The sequence below is a fragment of the Drosophila montana genome, unplaced genomic scaffold (assembly GCF_035044405.1).
Source record: "Drosophila montana isolate Dmon_TW-CO22-7 unplaced genomic scaffold, ASM3504440v1 contig_2192_1, whole genome shotgun sequence".
NCBI classification, from domain to species: Eukaryota; Metazoa; Arthropoda; class Insecta; order Diptera; family Drosophilidae; genus Drosophila; species Drosophila montana.
Window position 1 is genome coordinate 1,072,528 of NW_026997087.1, and position 24,155 is coordinate 1,096,682.

Consider the following 24,155-nt stretch of genomic DNA (forward strand, 5'->3'; position numbering starts at 1 on the left):
TGTTGTCGCTGCAGTTGCCGCCGTTTGTTTATTTGCTTTTGTATCGCAAAACTTGTTGCCGCATTTCGTTTCGCTTCGCTTTTGGCCCACAGACAACGCAGTCAGTTAGCCAGGCAGGCGGCCGTGCTGCGCTTTTGATCTGCGCATCTTTAAGATACTTTTTCGTTCAGTTCAGTTTCAGTGTTTGCAACTCAAGTGCGCGCGCGCGTTACGATTTTTGTTTAGCAACAGCCGCCCGCCCCAGCCGCCCCCCGAAAAAAACAAAAAACTTCGACTCAAACGTAGCCGGTTGCTGCTGTTGCCGCTCTTCCCCCTCCCCCGCCGCCGCCACCGACGCTGCCAACATCCCCTCCCCTCTCGCCCACTCGCGTCGCGTGTTGTTTCTGTGCGTTGAGGTAGCTTCAGCTTCGCCCGTTTCAGTTTCAGTTTCAGTTTTGCGCTGCGCCGTGTTTGCTCTGCACTTTTTTCAGCGCTTTTCACGACGGCATTTTGCGCGCTTTCGGTACCGCGAATAAATCGCCCGATACGTTAAATATATATATATATATATATATATAGAGTATTTCCCAACTTAAAACTGCCGATGTGCCAAGTCCGAAGTACTTGCTTTGCTAAACGCCGCAAATGTAATTGCCATCGATTTTTGGCCAACAATTAGGCAAAAGTGCGATACAGATTCATGAAATATTTGTGAGTTTTTATTGTGAGTTTTAACAGAAGAGTGTGGCAGTTAAAGCAGTTCAAAGCTAAAGGTAAAGTCTAATTGGGATATATGCAGTCAGTTTTTAGGAACATAATCGAAAGATTCCAATTTAATAGAGTTTAGGTTTTAAGATTACAATTAAAGAAAGATTAAAGAATAATTAAAGCAATAATAATAAAACTAATAAGAAGAACAGTAATAATAATAATTATAAAAATAAGCACAATACTAATAAGAATAAAAACAATAAAAATGACAGTAAAAAGAGAAACAATAAATAAGAAAAAAAAGAATTATAACAATAATAATAATAATGAATATAATAATAATACAATTTATAATAACAAAAATAATAATAATGATTGTAAAAGAAAAATAGAACAAATAAAAAAATTAACAATAATATATATAAAAATAATACAAATATTAACAATTATAAAAATGAATAAAGAATTATCACATTAAATTTTCATGCATATTTAAATATTTTTAAGAACCATAATATTATTTTAAAGTAGCCTGAGAGAGTTGGATTTAAAAACCCGAAATCTGGCGACTTGATTAAACTAGGTTGACTTAACACTTTCATAGTTTTAAGACCTTAAGATTATAATAATTAAATTAAATATTTTCTGTGGGACTAATTTTCGAAATTTTTAGCTACTTCAGGGAGTCTTCTCCTTGAAATCTTGAATAGATTCCATTTGACTACCTCGTGATACTTAAACTATGTAATTCAAACTATTTAACCAATTTCTCCATTTGAATAACGTTAATCTACGTTAGGATCAGATAAACTGCTGATACGTATATCTGCTTTCTACTTTATACCCAACGACCTTTTCTCAAGCTCACATAATGTTTGAAGTAAAGATAAATCTCTTTGCACTGTAAACAACTTAAGATACTTTTTTTTGCTATTGCATAATCGGCTATGAAAATCCTTTACATTAACTCTTTTGATATCAATGTCAAGCCATGTTTATGGAATGTATTGAATTGCCATCTGCCGATTATACAAATCTTGGTTAAATTTCAACAGAAATCAAGTGTATGTATTACAGGGTGTACTTTTCGCATATGCCAAGTGCCAAATTGTTTATCAGCAGCAAAAATCTCAAGCATAACTATCAAATTTGTTCAATGAGCCCAACCACTTGGGAGCTGAACAAAATACATAGTACAAAAAAAAAAAAAGGGCATGCCATAAGTCTAGTGTAAACAGCAAAGTTTACACTAGTCGCACAAATGTTGAAGTGGCTTTCGCAATGTGGCACCAATAAGCAGCCACAGGCCAGCACCGGCAGCGGCAACGGCGTTGATAAATAATATTGAAATTGAAATAAATACAATAAACAAAAAAATAATAAAAAAAAAGCAGGGAAAAAAATCTAAAGAAAAATCGATCGATTTACACTTTAAATATTGTCGTCGCGTCTTCGCTTGTAAATGTAAATATGGCATAAATATCTATACATACATATATATATATATATATATAACTGATAAGCTGTCTTCGATTTGTTTTATTAGCATAACACTTGTGCGGCTCAGCGAAGATACAGCGACAGCGACAGATACGTTGAATGAGTGCAAGGCACGGCCAAGTATCTGTATCTGTATCTATATCTGTATCTATAGGCTGTTGTGTATCTATATAGCTATATCTATAAATGTATCTGCGTCTTGTCTGCATTTCCTTACCTTATTCAAATGCCGTTAACTGCGCCGCATTTAGTTACGACCGGAGCGCTACAGATACATTTGTCGCTACAGATACATTTACAGATACAACTATAGATACAGCTACAGATACCAGGCCATTTGCTGTAACGATCGAGTGATTGATTATTTTACTGCGTTCGCTTGTTTGCACAATAATAAATATTTGTCGCACTCGCAACGCTTCTTCTGCTTCTTCTTCTTCATCATCGTCTTCTTCTTCTTCTTTTGCCTGCTGCTTAGCCTAATTAGATAAAAATGGTACCGCGCTTTATATGTATGCCACACGTTGCATACGCTGGAAACGGTGCCGTCTCCGTTTCCGTCTCCGTCTCTGCCAACGTCTCCTTCTCCTCTTCTCCTTTATCTCTGGTTGCTTTCTTTCTTTCCTACCATTTACCATATTCGGTCGCCTCTGCATGTACATGAACTGATTAGCAAGAGGCGACAACAGCCAAACAGCCAAACAGCCAAAGACAGCGACAAGTTGAGACTTATTGGAATATTTACAATATGTATCTGTGTCTATAGCCCGTGCTAGCTGTCTATACATATACATATATCTGCAGGCCGTGTCGACAATTGCGTCGAAGTTGTTTCAAGAAATGAGTTCAATTTGTTTGCCTTTCAGCTGATAAGGCGCCTCCTCTCCGCCAACTAGCTGGCACGGAAGGTGTACCAGATAATACCTTACCTAAAAAAAATACAACAACAACAACAAAAGAAACTCAATTGCGTTAACACAAACACTTTGCATATCATCGCTGACGTTCATAAAAAAATAACGAAACCAATTGACACTTGAAAAACAAAATAATCAATTGAAAGGCGACACACAACAAACAAACAGCGTCAAGTCGACTTGCGAATGCCCTGCAAAATGCAACGCAAGAAAATGTGACCCTAAAAAATATCTGAAAAATTCTTTTTATTAAGCTTAAAAGACAACCAATTGGAATTGTTTATATATTTACTGAGAATCTAATTTATATTATGTAAAGCTGCAATAATCAATTATAATTTTGTTAAAGAAATTGCCCGGCGTTGTATGGTTATATTTAATAATATGTGTGCAATTTCTGCCATATTTTAGACATTCGCCGACTCTTTGTTCATATTAATTTTGCCTTCATATACATATATTATGCTCATGCAGTGATTAAATACTTATTCCCGATTCTCCAATTCGAAGTTGAGCTAGCGACTTCCCGCTTATCAGTCCAACGCTCGGACTCGTGACATCACGCTTGCAAAGCACAACTATTCTTGTTGCTTTTAATATTCAAGTCCACAGTTTATCTCTACTCGGAATTTCCCCAAAGACCTTTCAATCAGAAAAAACTGTTCTATATATATAACATATATATACTTCCACTCTTGATAAAACAAAATGCTTTTCTATATACACCTATTTACCTATTTGAGATTGGGAAATTTGTGCATTAGTCAACTTTGGAGGCAGACATTTTCATATCGGGTCAGTCAGGAATCTTATCGATATTTGTGTTCGCTGCCAATTTTAAAAGTTGTCTATGTAATTTGAATATGATTCACAATATTTATAAGCAGTTGATTTGTCAGCGCAATTCCGTCATTCGACCGGCGACAAAAATTTCGATAAGCTGCATGTGCGCAAACAAATACATAAACAAATACAAGGTACCAAAATACCAAATACGTTTATTCATAGATTTCTTGCTTAAGATAAGCAAAGTCTTAAACACCCAACTTGCCGTGCATATTGAGGGGAAAACTACAAATGTTAGGGTATCTAAGCACACACTCGCGCAATCGGAAGCAAGAATTACGAATTTGCGAAATTAACAACTTCGAGTAGTTCTTTTTTTTTTTGTTCTTTCATTTCTGAAGCTCTTCTGATTAGAATTTATTAAATTCACCTGATTTCTGCACTTCAAATCGAATTCTAGGAATTGCCTCTTTTGTTTTTTTTTTTTGTTTTTTTTTTTAATGGGGTAAACAAACTCGTGTATGGGCTGATGCTGATATGGGCTCGATCAAAGGGCGATTGCCCGAAGTCACGTTAACACTCGAGAGGCAGCTGGAAAGTTGGCGAAACGATTTTTGGGCAAGGTTAGGATCATGCGCGAATACGATTACACGAGCTAGAACTTATAAAATGGGGCATAATAGGTATATCTATATTAATACGAAAGTTTGTCCTGACTGAAGTTGGAATAATTATGGAGGCTTTCGTTTGGCTCGAGAGGGGGTTCAACCCGTAAGTGTTGGAAAACGAAGGCCAAAGTTTGTGCTTAAGAAATGTGACATAATGGACCTTTAAGGCTTTCGTGTCTGAGCGTCGAACTGACAAGAGCCGCATTGCTGGTTCAACTCCAGATGAAATTTTCAACTCTTATGATTGGAGCTTGAAATAATTTGTGCTTAAAAGTGTAATCCTTGAGAAGAAACACATAACATTAAATACAAATCATAATTAATGACAGCAACGTATTTTCGCAGCGTTTGCGCTTAAAATTCCCAAGCAGTTAAAGCTTGGGCCACGTAAAGTATCTCCGTGAACGCTGCATGTAAAACTGACAAAATATTCCTAATTTAAATTAAAAATAAATTATAGATAAAAAAAATAAAGTAAAATAAAATGAAATTTGTTAAGTTAGTTAGACTTGTGAAATATTCTTGTTAATTTCAAAGACAATCTTTGGACTTTTTTTCCATCAGATTTCTGTTGAATGAATTTTGGCCAAGTTGTGTACAAATTGATTTGATATTTTTGTTGTGATAAACAAAATGAAGCTGAAAAGTATTTGTTAAACAGTTCACAATCAACTTGAACTTTGCGACCGGAAAATGCGCTTCATTTCGGGTACTTTCCCTTATTAGTTAGCTTTGGCCAAGCATTCAAAATGCGCTCAAATGTGGTTGATATATCGATAAGTGGCCGCCGCGTACCATGTGATTATCATTTATTGCCACAAACTGTGTTTCTCGGAAACTGGCTTCAATAAATTTTTTAGTAATAACAATTAGAAAAACTGTCACAAATTGGCATGGAGGGAAAACAAATACAATGAGTGCCATTCATTAGTCAATTAGCTGTACAGTCGAATCTGAACAGACTTCGGCGCGTTTCCATTATGGCTGGAGTGGAGCCCCGCCTTATCATATTTGAGACCAGTCTGCGATATCGCATGGAAATGAGTCAATCAATAATACTTGATCATGATAAAGATTACGAGCATTATAATGCAGGTGTCACACAAACAGGAAAACAAGGGAAGAGCGCAGGAAATTGTAAAAGAAATGAATCGTCATGCAAAACGAGAAAGAGAGAGTGGGAGAGAGATAGAGTGGGCGAGAAAGAGAGAAAGAGAGAGAGAGAGGGAGAGATAATGAAAGAGCGGTACCCAGACAGAGAGAGAGATAGAAAGAGAGAGAGAGAAAGAGATGAGAACTACTTTTTATCATATTGTGCTTAAATTAAGTATAAATTCGTACTTTAAAAAATTCCTAAATACCCGACTTAAAGTAGAAATATTGTACTTGAGTACACCTGAAACTTGTTTTAAGTATTGAAATTCTTGAAAAAAAATATTTTGTTTTTAATCTTAGCCTTTTACAGGGTTTGGATTTGAATTCCAGCATTTTTTATATTAACTTAGGAATATTTCAGAATTAATCGAACACATTTTAAGAACAAAAAGGTTTAAATTGAGCTATGCTCAAGCATATTCTGCTTAAATCAAGTAGAAAGGAAATTTCTTGGGCAAAAATTCTTACGTTAAATGTATAAATAATTGACCTAAAAAATATTGCACTTCCATTAAGTACATGACACACTTATTTTAAGTATAAGAATTCTTGTAATAAGTATTGTATATTTAATCCAAGCGATTCTCAGCGCTTGATTTAAATTCTAGGCTATTTTATATGTACTTACGGATATTTGCAAAAATAATAAAATATATTTAAAGAACAGAAAGGTTCTTAAATTTGAAAGTCCAATATAAATTGCTCCCATAAATGTATAAGTAATTTTGTACACACCTAGAAAGAGAAAGAAAGAAAATAATATTAAAAAAAATGTAATTAATCATTTGTTGTTAAGAAACGAGGTCGATAAAAGCCGCATGGGAATTAATTTAAATAAACATTTATGCATATCGAGAAATTGTTAATGAGCATTTTTGATATTTGTTTTTTTGTTTTTAGGGCCAATCGGTTAATTTGTTTATTGAGTAGCTCTTAAGCTGTGCACACTGTAAATGGGTTAATTTGTCTTAGTGCATAAGTCACAATTGTTTCATGCCCCATTTGGCTGGGTGCCAAGTCCGTCGCTAAGTCGTCTCTCGCTGGAACTTAACGGATGGGGCGCCAAATGGGGGCCGCTGTCCCATTATTCATGGGGCGAAAGAGATTTTCGTTATATTTACGTATTGTGACATATATCGATTGGCGCTAGCCAGAAAGTGTCTGCTGTGTTTGGCCATGCATTAAAAATAATTCAATATTCAATATTTATGCGCAGTACGTGGAATTTTAAAGCTAAATTTCAATTAGCATTTTAAGCCAGCATGCTAAAAATATCGAGCAAGTATTTCTATTTATTGTCATTCCGATAAACAACAATCAAATTTGCCCTAAGCCCCCGCAACTAAATGTATCGCCCTGTCCAAAACTACAAATAAGCATATTTGTATAAGAAATATATATATATATATATATATATATTTACTTGCCCTGAACTCCCCTCCGATTTGCAGAAGGCCGTCGTCACGCTCTGCAATCGCTCAATCGCTCAATCGTTCAATCTCTCAATCGTTTTTTTACACTTTACTATTTGTATACCTGTCCATGCATCTTATCAATATTTACATACAACTATGGACAAGAGCGCGAGTGTATCTGTGTGTGTGCCATACAATTTACGCTATAAATTTATGGTAAACTCTCAAGGCAAATGCAAGTCATAGAAATACAGTAGTCATCAGCTAAGGTGCGCCAATTATCATTAGTAATTGGTAATTGCTTGGTCTCAATTTATATACCACATTATACCCATATTAAAATGGGTATAATTCCTATTTGAAAGCTCTATTATAGACATTGTGCAAACCACTTTGTAACTAAGCTTTACATAATCGCATAACACAATTCCTATTTACATTGCTCAGAATGTTATTCGAACAGCATGTTATTGCGAGCTCTGCTACTTGAAATGTGTCACATTGAAATGCCTTATAAGTCTGTTGCGCTTGAGCTTAGCCTAGGGCAGTTGGTAATATTCTCAGTAGTCTTAAGCGATAACAAACTTTAGGATCTTATCTGTGTTTTATACTCTTACATTGTGCATCATGTTAAGTGTAAAGGCAATAGCATGGACCCCATAAAGTATATATAATCTTAAACTTTGTATACAATGCAATTTTATTAAAAGTTTGCAAGGGTATATAATATTCGGTATCCGGCAAGTGCTTGTTGTTTCTTATCCTCACTTACATTCTGTTAATCGCAATTATCAGCATTTTCCAGCCCCCATTTATTCTACTACTTTTTTTAAACATATGCATAATCTCTGCCTCTTTGATGTTAATTTTAATTGGCTTTTGATAAAGTATTCTCAATATATCTTAACTTCACATAATTTGAATTTTCTGTTACGTTAATGTTAACATAACATATGCAAATTCCTAACAGTACGCCAACTGCTGCTAAGCATTACATTCCGAATATTAACAAGAAATGTTATCGCAAACATAACAGCAAATATTAATAAGAAATGTTATCGAAATGTAAAGTTTGTTGGGTTTCACACTGCGCCTAGCTGTGTTTACAGAGCTTCTGGGTGAAGTCCAAACTCATATTTATTTTTAAATACAGAGCATTCATTCATAAGCACAACTATTTCAAGCGCTGACTCATGGTCACGTTAACACGTTAACAGACTAAATTCGAAGTTATAGTTCATTAATATAATTTCTTTCAATATTGCGACTGCTTAAACTGTAAACTCTATCAACAGTTCGTTCCCAATTGATATGTGGCCCGGCATGATAATGCTCTTAAAGTTCGGAGTTGAACTAGTTAAATTTGGAGAAAATCTAAAAAAGAAATAGGCCAAGTCATGTTCAACAACAACAATTTCCGCTGCAGTTCCCCTCAGAGTATAGAGCTCTTCCTTCCTGCTAAAATCGTCTTCGGTGTCTTTTTAATAATGGAACATGACTTGGGGGCAGAGTTTTACGCACATTTAAATGGTATTAACAATTATGCGCGTTAATGTCGATACAAGAATGGAAATTTGTTGCTATCTTCGGCTGCTTCTTCTAGGCGAGGCATATTTATTGTGTGATTATTATTTATTCTTATATGATTACCGTCTGCCGGCTGCCAACTGCCTCTCCCCGTCTCCCTCTCTCTCTCTCTCTCTTTCGCCCTCCCTCTCGGCTACTGTTTGACGGCTTTTTGTTCGTGTTTTGTAGCTTAAATGGTCAAAAACATCAGGTAGATGACTTGTAATTATAATGCCGGTCGCTCAATGTGCCGACTCGGCGTCGAGCTGAGGCATTTAATGCGACGACCATTGTGCGTAGTTGCCAGATCAATTCAGACACTCGAAGAAATTTATGCAAAATAATTGTGACTAAGAAATATATTAACTAAGTTCAAATCAATTTACTTTTGAACTCAACAGTTTATCTTGAGAAGCAGTCAAAAGCTGCATCTGTTGGCGCAGTGCTGCCAGATCAGCTGCGATCTTTGGAGTTGCCATATCAATAGAAATTCAAAAACTATGCATCATTGACTTCAAGTACATCTTAAACGTGAATTTTAATTAAGTTAAAGATAAAATATATGTGGCTGTGCAGCGTTGCCATATCATTGAAAAAACAGGAAAAGTTTCGAAGGCTTGTAAAATTTGTAAAGCATTCGATTGTGTTTATTATAAATAAGTATAATAAACTTAGTATACTATTATAAAATGTATCTCAGTATGAAGTTTATACGTTTTCACTTATGTCAGACACCACAGAGTTGCCAGATCAGTTAAGGAACGAATTGACTTTTTAAACTTTAAAAACACGTTTAGCAGAATCTGGCCGCGCAGTGTCAAAGAATCTGGGCAGCTTTTAGTTTTCGAAACTCAGCTCTAGTTTGTCAAGCACATCAACTGTTTTTCGCAGTGTATGCTCTCTAAAAAATCATAGCACAGCGCTTTTCGTATTGTTGTGGCTCAAAGCTCGGTACTTTTTGACTCTTCTAGCGATTATGTATATTCAGTTCAATTGCCCTGCTTCACAGCTACCTTTGAATCGCCCTGTCGACGGCCTCACCTGTAGCCCCCCCCCCCCCCCCTCCAATTCCTTTGCCACCTTAAAACTGTTTCGATAAGCCAAACCGAGGCGGGGAAGAACGCGATGATTGGACGTTTTCTGATTATAATTTGGCGCAAAGTCATGACGTTGTTGTTTTACTTCATCTTCTTCCTTTTGTTGTTGCCAGGTGAAAATATGAAAAGAGTCGCGCGAGCTGCGACTTATGCTTAGGCCGAAAACTAAATAAACACCGAATTTGAACTAATTAAAATGACAAAAACTTAGACGGAGATGATTAACTGAAACCTGATGGCAAATGTGTTCGCGGTGTTCACATGTCCATCAAACTTGGCGATGAGTTTGCATAAATTACAATTCTTTTTACTGTGATTATTTGTGATTTATTTCGATACCCTGTAAGCATTAGAAATTGAGCTGAGGGGTATCAGCTGGGAGAAGAGTCTTTGACAACTTATATATTTTAAGAGCCTGATGAAGTTTAGAAAGTTTGAATTCGAATGAATTCGAAAGTTTGAATAAATGGAAGTATACATAAATGATTCTATAAAGCATATTGATATATTATAGTATGTAAATATATAGATTTTTAATTTTCCAAAATATTCAAAAAGTTTTTAGGATAGAAGCGTAAATTTAATAAGAAATATATTTATTGTGGATCAATGTTAAAACTCGAGTCGAACTATTTATTTTTACTTCATATTTCTGCTTTTTAGCTTTAATTCCTTCAGATCTCTGGAACTATAAGAGTTACAAATTTTTGTATATAGAATTTTTTTATCCTGATTCTCAATCCTCAAAACTGTATTTAGACAGAATTAATGAACAAAAAGTTATCCAGGAATTATAAGAAAATTAACTAAAAGCAGTTGATGAACAGATTTAAAATCAAAGCACTTCATATCCTGGCACAGGGTATATTCTAGTCAGTCAGTCGATGGCAAGGTATTTCTTGTGTATCTCTAAGTTTAAAAAAGTATATTTTTATCTTCTTAGAAATGTGCCTAAGCTGCAAAATGGGCTTCGGGTACTTACATTTTTAATTAAAATAAAGGGTAGCTTGAATTATATAAACACCATGTTGCAGCACTTGACATGCCCGAAAAACTAAATAATTGTAATATGCTTTGGCTAATTGCAGACGTTGTCGCCGGCCAATTGACCCAACTTGTGAACGTTGCGGAAAAGGGAGAACAAAAAAGCCTGGCTGGAATTGTTGAAGGCAAAGTAAATTGTGCTTGTATCTATGTATATGTTGTGTATGCTGCTGCTGTCACAGTTAGCTGTAAACATTGATTATGCCATTGTTGCTAGCAAACTACTATCAACAGCAACAGCAGCAGCAACATCGTCAGCAACAGCAGCAGCAGCAACAGTTGCAGCAGCAGCAGCAGCAGCAGCAGCATCGCCAGCAGGTTGCTAGGGCTGCCAGCATTAACGGCATGTTACTTGAATACAAAAACGCTTGCAACACAAATCAGAGCAGCAGCAGCAGCAGCAGTCACAACAACAACAGCAGCAGCGGCAGCCGTGGCATTCGACAGCTGGCCACAGCGGAAGCACTAACAATGTCAACGCCAACAACAACAACCAAATACAAAATGAATAGCGATGCCAGCGACAGCGCTGCAGCAGCCACGCTGCTCTATCATCATCATCATCAACAACAACAACAGCAGCAGCAGCAGCAACATCATCAACTGCAGCAGCAACACTTGCAGCAGCAGCAGCAGCAGTTGCTGCTGCAACAGCAGCTGCTGCAGCAACATGTCGCCAGCAACAGCCCGCTGCAACATCTGAGCAATCTGTTTGGCCAGCATTTGCCTACGCACAGTCTGCAGCATTTGATAACCGCCGAGTACTGGCAGCAGCGCTGCCCCGCAGCAGCAATTAAAAGCGAGCCAACAACTCAATCGCCAGCGCCATCGCCAACACCAACAACAAAACCAACAACAACAGCAACAGCTGCTGCTGCTGCATCTGTGTTCGACTTCACGCGGCAGCAACACGTCAATTTTGCCGCCTCATTAGTCGCATTACAACAAAATGATGCAGCGCCCGAGGCGACAGCAACAGCAACAACAACAGCAACAGCAACAACAACAACAATACAGGCAACAACATCGCAGCCAGCATCGGCAGCAACATCGCCGGCGCCAGCAACAAGCGAAGCCAATGACGAGGACGTCGACAACGGCGACGACGACGACGACGACGACAACAACATGCAAAATGCAGGCGGTAAGTTTTGAAGTTGATTTTAACATACAGATACAGATACAAATACAGGTACAGATACAGCTACAGGTACATATGTATATTATGATTTCCGACAGAGAGTGCCTTGTGCGCGGTGTGTTTAAGATGTTGGCCAAAGTTGGCCAAAGTTTGCCATTCAGCTGAAATAAATAGTTGAACAACATGCTAAATTATTTAATCTTATCTTATGATAGGGTTGTCAAGTTGGGAAATATTACAAATTTATTGATAATATTGATGTAGATTATCGATAGATCCGTTTGTTCGATAATCGAAAATAAGGATATTATAATTGTTGCAGTATTTGCTGAAGACAATCAAATCTGTCGATATCGATATTGACTATCGACTTTATAGACATTTGATAGTCGTTTTTAACGATTGGCTATTGATAGTATTATCTATCGATATCTATAGATTCTATCGATAATGGACTATCGAAACTATTGGGTAGTCGAAAGAATTAAATGATTTAATTTCCAGTCAGGGAAATTCTATCAGAAACGATATTAATAGGATTATCTATCGACATTAGAAACTATCATTAGTATTGATTATTCACTATATAAAATCGACACTTTTGATATGAAGTATTTATTGGAGATATCGTAGCTATTGATAGTAAGTTCTCTCGGCAATCGAACTATCAATCATATTGACCATCGGCTATCGATGAAGCCATTGATTATTCGAAATATCGATTAACGATTGTATTATTATCGATAGCTTGGCATCACTATTATGTTGCTTAAAATCAAACCGATTAATTTTAAAGATTTTTTAACTGCTTGTCAAGCCTCTTAGCGTGTAGCTCTTCTATGCATGTCTTTCTCTCTCTCTCTCTTCTCTCTTTGTCTCCCTCTATTTCACTCTCTCTTTCTCTGCCCTTTCTCTGTCTCTGCCTCTGCCTCTGCCTCTCTCTCTCTCTCTCTCTGTCTTCTCTTTTCCCACTCTCGCTCTCTGTCCCTCTCTCTTACCCCGCTAATTTTCTCAATTTCCATTTCAAAAATTTTCCAGTTAAATTTTGACATGAACTTTAACATGGGCATCGCAGTTTCTACTGTTATTTTTTTTTTTTGGTGGGGCTTATTGCAGTCTCATTTCCATTTCCTGTCTGGTCACGCTCCTGCTTTGAATCTGCTCAGCGGCAACGTGTGTGTCTTTTGATTTATTATGCGGCCTTCAGCTTCATTCATAAATGAAACTACAGCCCCCTTCCCCATCCCTCCTCCCTCCCTACTCTCTTCGGACTGTGTCGTGTCATCTGCGGCTCGAACTCATTTTCATACTTATCATTAGAGGTTCATCAGCAGACACGTTGCTGCTGCACTTCCGTCTACCCCTTCCACGACCCCTCTCGATCCCCCCCTCCCTTCCTTCCACCCTCTCTCTCTCTGTCTCTGACTAAAACATCATTATTATCATTTCATGATTTCGAGTGTTGGCCGCCAACGCGCCCATTGGGATTGCCATTGCTGTTGCTGCTGCTGCTGCTGCTGCTGTTGCGATTGCTCTTGGCCCGTCCAAATGTCTGCTCGACTTCTGTGCTTCCTCTTTCACTCAGCTCAACGTTGCCCCTGAATTTCTTCATGAAATTATAACCTATGTCTGCACGCAATATTTGTTGGTTTAGGGCAACCAAAAGAGGAGCTTCGCTGACATGGCATCGCATGCATAATACGAGTGTATTCTACGGCCACGTTTTGAATATTTGTTGTGCCTCTGATAAATGACTTGATTGTTGACGGACACCGCCCAAACACACACACACACACATACACACACACAAACACGAATTTACATAGCACAACATGCCGCGAGGTGTTTCGGAAACGAACTCAGGAAATGATATCATTTAAATAAATATCGCATGTCGCCTACTTAAATATATATATATATATTTATTTATATATAGAGCGATAAAAATTTTATCGTTATGTAAATTTAATTATTGCTCACAGGCCAAAAACAATTTGCAATTCCCCCAATTTTGTTTGAGCATCAATTAAAGCTCATTCAGTTGAATTAAGTTCACGTTTCCGACGACTACCCAGCCAAGTCTTTATGTAGAAATATAATTTAATATTTATTCCCCCTATTTAACATTGACATACTTTTGTTCATATCTTTTGCTCTCATATTAAATGCATTTTTTTATATATTTAAATGAACATTAATATTTGTTTAAGAAATGCATATAAGAAAGGCATCCGTCCTTTAAGACAATATTCTACAGTATTCCTTCACATTGCATGGTTTATAACTGATTCGCCTTTCTATGTGATTCTCATGCAATCAAATATTTCAGTCACTCGGTGTTCTCACTCTCTTATTTCTACGTTTCTTGATTTTGCAATGCTTTTCATCCCCCGCTCTCTCATTCCCTCTCTCTCGCTCTCTATCTCTCCTAGTTTCTGTCTATCGCCTTCCTATGCGCTTCTCACTGTTTCAAGTAAGGCCTACTGACCTGTAAATCTTGCTTAATTTTTCTGTTCATTTTCTATAAATTATAAAATGTAGTTTTTTCACTTTCTCTACTCAAAATTTGTAAATGTTATCCATTCAGCTAGAAATGGCAGATGAGGTGCCAATGCTAATTATCATGTCGGAGCCGAAGAGGGAGTCGGGTAGTTGGTAAAAAGTTCTTTGTATCTATTGAATAGCGAATCATTAATAACTAACCGTAAAACTGTTATAATCACGTCAAGAGGTGTTGGCTACGGCCCAGCCCCTGTACGGCCCCTGAGTGTGGCATGCAAAAGGTGTCAAAAGTGTGTGCTCCCCGTCAGTTCCCCGCCGCAGCAGAAGCATAGAAAACATCTAACAAATTGCCAGAGCTGTAAGCACGTGGATAATTGATGAGCGCCGTTGTGGCAGCCACTGCACCCAGCATCGGAGGCAGCTTTGAAGCCGAGACTGAAGCTGATGCTGAAGCTGAGGCTGAGGCTGGGAGCACACCTCATCCATTTGGCATTTAGCATAATCTCAAGTGCTCGCGAGTGCTTTGTGTGTTTCGGGGGCTCCATGCTCCATAATTATGCCATTTGTATAGACGGCAGACTTCAAACTAATTTGAATATAATTTCATAGGAAATTGTTGCGAGCTCCCCCTCCTACCTCTGCAAACCCGCTGCTGCCCCTTTCAGTTATTTATTGCTTAATCCTTGTGTTAGTCTAAGAAGAGAGAAAATGAGAACTCGTGCCTTTTATGCAAATTCCTTTTTAATAACCCAGCCCAAAGTTGGGTTCTTTGACTCGCCACTCGCCACTCGCAACTCGCCACTGATTGCAGTCTCGAGGTTCGAATCTTCGGTCTTCCAGTCTTCAGTCCCCCTCCCCGCCGCCTTCCACCTTCCCTGCCTCCCGTCTATTGTCTGATTGTCTGTTCGCCTGATGCGGCTGACGCCTTTGACGCGGGCCTCATTCGTCGCTTTTATGATTTGATTATTATTCAAAATGATAAATGAAGATGAGCCGCACGTCTTACACAGAGAGCGAGAGCGACAGAGACAGCTGCAGTAGCAATTTGAGGGCCGACTGATAGGCATAATGCTACCTGAAGCCCATTGTGAATTGTTCGGAGCGTAACGGATATCATCGTCAAGGTAAACAGCCGTACGAAGTAATTCATTGAATCCAATGAAATGTGTAGATATATTAAAAAAAAAAAAACAGCTCAGAGCTTCTGGAATGCTTCTCTATATATAAAAGAGTTTGCACTGGGCACAATATTTTGACTTCAATTAAATTTGGAATGAGCCAAGCTTTTTGAATATATAAAAAATAATAAATTAAATAATTTAAATATAAAATGAATTAATTTCCACAACAATTACAAAAGTAAATCAAAGTTTTAAATATTAAAATAAAAAAAATAAATAATAATAATAATAATAATAATAATAGTAATAATAATAATAATAATACTAATACTAATACTAATACTAATAATAATAATAATAATTATAATAATAATAATAATAATAAAAATAATAATAATAATAATAATAATAATAATAATAATAATAATAATAATAATAGTAATAATAATAATAATAGTAATAATAATAATAATAATAATAATAATATTTCAAATTTCTATAAAAAAAATATAACAAAAATTTACAGCATTTATTGGAAAATTAGAAATAATTATGAAAACATTATAATATATGTTTCTTGCAATTATTTATTTAATTATTGATTACGGGTCTTGCAGTTAGATTAAAACCCAAATTAAAAAAATTAATTTAAAAAATTATAATAATAATAGAAATATACTAAATAATAAAATTAAATTAAAAATAAGATAAATTAAATTATTAAATATAATTAAGAAACACATGAATACAAAATATATATTAAATATTTCTTAGCTAATTTATGACTGAGTGCAAATTCCAACAATAAGTTATTTCTGACCTATGCATATATTATGCAACACGACCTCTCTATACTCTACTCAGTCAATATTTACAGCTAGTTGTCAATTATTTAAAGTATGGTGTAGACAAGTTTAAAGCCCGTTAAGTGAAACTCCCACACATAAACAACAAATGCGCCCACAAATTTATTTGTTTGCCAAAAAAAACGACTTTCCCATGAAGCTGCAGCTCAAAAAAAAAAAAACAAAAAAAAAGAGTTCCCATGCCTAAGCATGCATAATTTTAATTTATTTGTAGCACAACAACAACAACTAAAACAACAACAGCAACAACTAATAAAAGTAAAAAGCTAAAACTGAAGCAGGCAGCAAGAAATTGTTGGCCAGAAGAAGAGAAGAATATTTATGGAAAATACCTTCGGGGCGGAGCTCCCGAATTGCGAAAACGTTGATCAAATTTTGCGAGATAAGACGTGGACGAAGACGCAGCCGAGCTGAAGGCTGAAGGCTGAGCAGACGCTGATGGTTAAGAGGCAAGCACCAAGAGCCAAGAGCCAACAGTCCGGCATGCATATGAGCTGGAGCTGGAGCTGAAGCTGGAGCTGAAGCTGAAGCTGGAGCTGGAGTTGGAGGCTGCGGCATCATCTGCCTTACAACGTCATCAGTTTTTGAAGGCGTTGCCAAAGAGCAACCGCAGCAGCCGCAGCAGCAAACTGTGGGAACTCATGTTGCATGCTGCACACACACACACACACACACACACACACACACACACACATACACACACACCCCCCTCCACCCCTCGCGCCATATCGTGCCGCTGAAATCTGCATTTTGGCCAGAGTTTTGACTCGTTTGCATTTCTTTCAGCCAGTCTTGAGCGAGAGAGATTGACTGCGCGTAATCTCTGCGCCAGCCAAAACTTGACTTGAACTTGATGAATGCGACCGCAGTCGCAGTTGCCGTTGCAGTCGCCGTCGCAGTCGCTGCTGCAACTTGACGGTAGTCGTGCTTGGGTTATAAAAATTGAAGCCGCCATTAAATTCTGACAGTTGTCAGGCTCTGGCTCTGGCTCTGGCTCTGGCTCAGGCTCTGGTCTGCGGCAAAGTCTCGGGTTTCAGTTATGGCAGAGATAAGTAGTTGGATTCTCCACCTTCCCTCCCCCCTCGCCCCCTACAAGCCCTCTGCCAACTTGCCTAATGGCTGCTGCCGGGGCAATGGCTGTTGCCGTTGAACTGGTTAGCTTATGTGACCGGGGATTTGCGCATTGAACTCGCCCTCTCGCCGGCAATTTGCAACTCCTCAACTAGGCATTTAGCCCGATAATAGCTCAACTTAATGACAGACAGACAGACAGTCTAACAAGAAGTTATTTCTGCCGAAATGATGATCATGATTTAAAACAGAGCTTTTTTTTTTGTAACTAGAGAGAATTGAACTATTGATAACTGTAAACAGTTGAAAGTAAATTTGACTATAAATAATATAAATGTATAAATAATATACATAATATACATTATATGATAAATATATAAATAAATGCAAAATATCTGTTAGTCTTTCTATGCTTACTTATTGACTTACCTTAAAAGAGCTTCCGCTATAACATCCTCTTGTTCCATAACTCCCGCGCATTTCCCGAAATTCGATAAATATAGATTTGCAGTTTTTTGAGCACAGCTTTAGGATTATAAGAGCCAGAGGCACCAGCTTTGCCATGGCAAACACACAAATCTTGGACAAGATTTTATTTATCATAATGTGGAATCGAAAAAAAGCCGCTCTGCTTAAAGCATGTTGTTTATAGCTTGTATGAATACAACTGACGACAATACGGAGTGGTTTACAGGGTATCTCTTTGTCAGGCAGGCTCATATAGGGTACACTAACTTGTTAAAGATCGCTGCTGAATGCAGCAAAAGTCTTTCTTTTCTAAAGTGAGCTCCTAGTTTTGCTCTAAAGATAAATCTATGCACAAAAACTCTTGAAAACTATGCCAAGAAAACAATTTCGCAAAAAAGGTAGATTAGTTTTTTGGGTCACGATGTCGTTAAAGGCGAGTGAAAACAAGCTAACGTGCTTGCTAAGACTATGAAAGTTGGAAAACCGAGAGTTTAATGGAAAGTATGCAATTTATCCCGACTGATGTCTTTAGCAGGGTTAAAGATATATTCAATTCAAGCCGAAAGTCTGTTTTAAATTTCATAAAAATCATTCATAGTCAGTTGCCACTGTACCGAGAACATCAGCATAAAGCTTATCACCTGTTATATCCTTACAAAAACTGAACGATCAATCATATTCCGTTTTTGTTCAAAATTAGCCACGCAGCAGGCAATAAAGTCAATAAACTGGCGCCCAACAACAACAACAACAACAACAGCAACAACAACAATATGACTGTGAAGAGGAAGCAGAGCAACAACAAGTGCTGCGACTTTAATGGGGCCAACGCCAAAGTGTTGAAAACTCATAAAAATGTTGGCACAATTTTTATAACCGCAAAACGAAGTCGCGCCAAAAGAGTTGAGGGAGGAAGTCAGCTGTGCGGGAGGTGGGCGAAGGGATATAGAGTAAGGGCAAGGGCAAGGGCAAGGGATAGGGGTGCAGACAGACTGTTGGCCATAAATGTCGAAGACGGCGTCATGTGGCTCAGACTGTGGCCAAATGTGAGCAGCAGTTAGCGAAAGCGGGCTCAAAGGGTTCTTCTTTCAAGCGGGGCGCCTGAAGGTCACTCGGGCGCAGCTAAATGCTGTCCGAGTTTATTTTAAACAAAAAAGAATAATAAAAAGAGTATGAAACAAAAAGAAGAGAGCCGCGCCGCCAGCGTGGATAGCTTGGCGGCTCCCGAAATGAAATTCGTATTATGAATTTGAAATTAATACCAGGAACTGTCCAAGCAATCGCCACTGAATTTAGACTCCAAAAATGTGTGCGTGTGTTTGCGTGTGTGTGAGTGTGTGTGTGTGTGTTGCGCTGCCTAAACAGAAAAAAGGACCGCCGCAGAATCGGGCATCCATTCATCTTTGTAGAACAGGCAAATTGTTTTTGTTGTGTCTGCGGCTGCACTCAGCGAAAAAAAAAAGAAACAACAATTTGAAGCTCGAATCGAAAATAGTTTGAAATTGCATAAAAATTCTTTTTGTCAAGAACCTTTCTTCCCATGCATAAAATACAAATCTACGTTAAGGTCTAAGAATAAAACGGATAAAAAACGTATTTAATCAAAGAAATCTTGTGCTATCCATGAGATTAATTTGGACACAAATCAATGGGGCATGCTGTAGACAGAAGGACTTCTAAGCTGAAGGCAGACTCTAGTTCTAATGCTTATCAAATCTAATGCTCTGATTTTTATTATCTATCAGCTATAAATCTAATAGCAATTATATAGATAGCAGAAGGGGGATAAAAAAAAATTGAATTTATTGCAATTAAATTAAAAATAATTATTATAATATTATTTAATTCATTTTCTATAAATATATATATATATATTTCTATATATATATATATATATATATATTGTAGTTAATTTTTATACAGAAAAGCTCAATTATTGAATATTTTTTTATGAATTAAAATAATATGTTGAAGAGCAGAGAGATGGAAAGATGGATAACACAGCTTTAAATTTATTTAAAATAAATAAAAATAATCATATAAAAATGTTGTGGCTAATTTGTAGTAAGAAAATCTGAGACACATTTAATTAGTGAAAAAATATTCTAAAAATGTTGCCCACAATTTCAAGCACAACATTTGAATCTCTGTCCAAGCTATAGACGACAGTCGACATTTTTTCGCCCAGTGTAGGCCAAAGACTTTTGGCCGCGAAACTCAATTTGTTGGCTAACTGTAAAAGCGGGTCGCGCTCTTAACGCCTTCGAGGCGCACACACAAATCTGTGTGTTCTTCCTCTTTTGCGGGCATTTTATCGGAACGCTAATTGTGTTCCCAGGAAACTGGCGGCAATAGAAATTTGGCGAGAGCTAATTTGCGTACGCGCAACCTTTTGGGGCCAAAAGTCAATTAATTTTAGCGCTGCGGATAATTTTGAGCAATATTTTGTGCTCAGACAACATATCCGCTCGGACTGCGGACGGTGCGGTTCGACTTGGACTTTAATGGCGCTGCAATTTTCATATGACAAGCAACGGCAACAGCAACAAGATGAAGAAGAACGAGAGGAACGAGAAGAAGAAGAAGCAGAGCTTCGCAGCTTAAATTATGATTAAGTATGATCATCTGGCACTGCACAATGCCCCGCACTCAGGCAGGGTATATGTGGCATAATAATAATAAAAAGCGGAAATGCTAATGATAGGGTTTGTGCTACCCCCTCCCCTCCCCTCCCCACTCACCCCCTTCCCTATTCTCTCGGGGGCAGCAGCCGAAAGTGAAGTTAAATAAAACATAAAACATAAAACATATCCTGAACCATGCAGCAGGATGTTTCTCGCTCACGTTCCACGGCAAATTTATAGTTTTGGTTTGTCTCTGTTTCAGTTTCTGACTTTGGTTCTGCTTCAAATTATTATTTATGCATATAATTTGGCAACAGCTGCCTTTCTGTGGAAGGAGCGCGCATTTGTTTTATGGGACGTAGGCAAATTTTCGCCAAATGAAATATCACGTCTCAACTTTATTATTGCTAATTGGAAGCTCCTCTCCCTCTGCCCGTCTCTCCCTCTCCTCCTGTCTCTCATTAAATTGCGGCCCATGGCGCGTATGAGTTATGTCTGCAGTTAACTGGAACTCGAACTCATAAGCGCCACGAATTTCCAGTCCTTGATTCATGCAGCAGGAAAAAGAGAAAAAAAGTGGGAAAATAAATATATAAAAAACGCACAAAAACGTAGCACAGATTTGCCATTTTTTATGGTAAACACCGCAAACGGAGCCGCGTCCAATCTGGCCACCGGCCGCACACAAAATTTAACTGCCCAAACGTGACGATGCGCCGCCAATGGCCAATGCCAAATGCCAAAATGCATCAGTTGCAGTTGCAGTTTGGCATCTTTTCATGACCAAACTGGGCGGTTCGACGGGCCCAAACAGCTGCACTTCCCCCCAACTCCCCAAAGGGGAGCCCAAAAAGCCATGACGAATCCACGAGCAACAGTAGTCCATTAATTGGCGGTGCCGAAAAACTAAATCAACTCTGGTAAATAGCCTAAAATGTTATTTTCACTTATCCTACTTTCGATAGGTCTTCCTTTTCTTGATGTTATCGATAAATATACATAACTATCGAAGTTTAAATGTGGATTTTCAAGCAAAATGGAAGCTAGATACATTTTACTTGGAGTGTAGTCTAATTTGTAGCTTATGCAGATTAAAAATTTTGCACTTTTTGAATTCCTGCCTCAGTATCCTTTAAAATTAGTAAAAACTTCATTCTTGAAGCTAGAACCTTGCGGCTTGGTATATGCACACTTTTGTATGCCATCTTTAAGCCCTGAAGATTTCTTATAGATCGGACTATAAAGACCGCAGTTAACCTAGAACACATTGCCCATATATAGTGTGGGAGCAGAGGAAAGAAGAAGCGCAGTCGCGGCATAAGGCGCACAGGGTATATTTGTATATGTGTGTGTGTGTGATTGTGTGTGTGTGTGTTGGCTGGGAAGAAAGCTAGCTGTGTGCATAGACAGCTTGGCTTTGGGTTAAGGGTATCTTCCAGTCGCTTACTCCCGACAAGGGCATCTTTACTTGCCTTAGTTTTTATAGGAACTATCTGTAAATACTTTGAACATGGCTCTCTATCCAAAAGTGGACGTGCACCTGCTTCTTAATTTTAGAGATAAATAACCAAAATAATAATCAAGAAAAAGATTTAATACCTTTGTAAACATTTGTCTAGCTGTATGTAAGCTATGTATGAATAGTGAATGCTGCGTTATATAAAAATATCTTGGAAAACAAAATATTTTGTCCTACTTTTCGAAAGATCTTTCCTCTAGCAGCTATATGATATAAGATTTAGCATCTATGTAGGGTGCATAGTGAAACTCTTAGTTGACGAGCTTGGTCAAGATATCTTGATAAACAAAAAAGTTGATCATACAAGATGATACATGATGTAAATGATATAGTGCTCGGATCCAGCCGGTTCCGACATATGTTCTGTCTGCTGCAAAAAGACGAATCCAGCTTTAAAGCTGAAAGAATAGTTTGCATAGAGGCAGACAGACGAATAGACAAAGGGATATATCTATAGAATATATATACTCTATGGGGTTAGAGATGTATCCTGCTATGCGTTTCACATTTCGAAAAAATGTATTCAATTTGATAAATTTTGAACAAAGAAGCCTTCACTCAGAACTCGCTCAAATATTGAGTAACCGACAAGAAGTTTGAACTTTTGCTTTTAATCCAGCTCCATTGGGCCGTGTTCAATTTATGTTTTATGGCCCACATTTTTGGTTAAAAAACTAAACAGCCCGTAAATAAGTATGAGACGCAATTGCAACACATAAACGCCAACAACAACAACTGCAAAGGCAACAACAATTGCAGTGCGGGGCCATAATTGAGGTTCTGGAAGCATATGGAACAAAAAAAACAGATGAAGCTGGAGCCAAAAGCTAAAGCCAAGGCAAGGTGCATATTATTAAGCCAAAGGATTTATGACACTTGAACGCGGGCAGCAACAACAACACGGCAACAACAGCAACAACAAAAACAAAAACACGACAACAACAACAACGACAACAACAACAACAACATGAAGGCGAATTGAATGCATGAATGGGAAAATGAGGCGCAGCGAAAAGCAACGCGCCGCGCACGTTGGACCTGTTGCCCGTTTTGCGTCTGCAGCAGCCACACCCCCTTCTACCTGCACGCCCCCCCCCCCCCCCCCCCTCAGCCACCCAGCCCACCAGCCCCCCTCAGTCGACAGAGTCTCAAGTCATGGGAACTTTTTGTTCGCATCGTACGTTTCATTTAATTTGCATGGATCGTGCGGACGTCGTACGTTCAGACTGACGACTTTGCCTGAATTGCTTGCGCCCAAGCAACAACCCCCCCTTCCCCCCACCCCCTCTCTGTATAGCCTCCTCTCCGTAGCCCGTTGCATGCGGCTACTTTGTGGGCCACAGCGAGGACTCGTTGCGAACGCGAGTCATCATCATAATCAACTGGCATGGCGGCTGCTGCTGCTGTTGCCGCTGAGATGTTGCTGTTGTTGCCGCTGAGATGTTGCTGTTGTTGTTGCCGTTGCTTTACGCTTTGAAAGCCTATCATTATGATTATGACGAATATTACTTTTGTATATAACTTTTACGCTGCCAAAGAAAAATCGGTGTAGCACCAAGCAGCAGCAGCAGCAACAGCCACAGCAGCAACATGTTGTTGCTGCAGATTCTTTTGCATGTTGCTGTGATTGGTTTTAATTCAGCTGCCTGCGAGTCGATCTACCTAACAGAAGCCTGGCTGCGACCTCTTGGCCACAATGGAGGGCGTGCTGCGGCCAAGCAACAACAACAGCAACAACAACAGCAACAACTTCGGCAACAACAGCAACAGATGCATATCTGAAATTGGTTTTGGAAACCCTTTTTGTAGCTGCTGCGATCTGAGCTCTTCTGCCTTCTGCACTAATTAGCCAAAAGAGCTGACCTCCCCAACTGCAGAGTCCATTCCCTCCGCTCTCCCCTTCTCTCTCTCTCTCACTCGCTCTGCCTTGCCTTGTTGTTCAGCTTTTATGCATTGCAATAAACACAACGACAGCAACAACAACAATAAAGCAACGCAAATAACT

The 24,155-nt window shown here is 38.2% G+C and overlaps 1 protein-coding gene across 1 annotated transcript; it reads left to right on the forward strand.

Annotated features, from left to right (window-relative positions):
• LOC135427664 (myb-like protein AA) lies at positions 1-23,932 on the forward strand. The gene is made up of 3 exons (XM_064681235.1): positions 1-752; positions 10,883-11,982; positions 23,793-23,932. Exons 2-3 carry the CDS (start codon positions 11,040-11,042, stop codon positions 23,930-23,932), a joined length of 1,083 nt encoding a protein of 360 aa, XP_064537305.1. The 5' UTR covers positions 1-752; positions 10,883-11,039.
• The last annotated feature ends 223 nt before the right edge of the window (positions 23,933-24,155 follow it).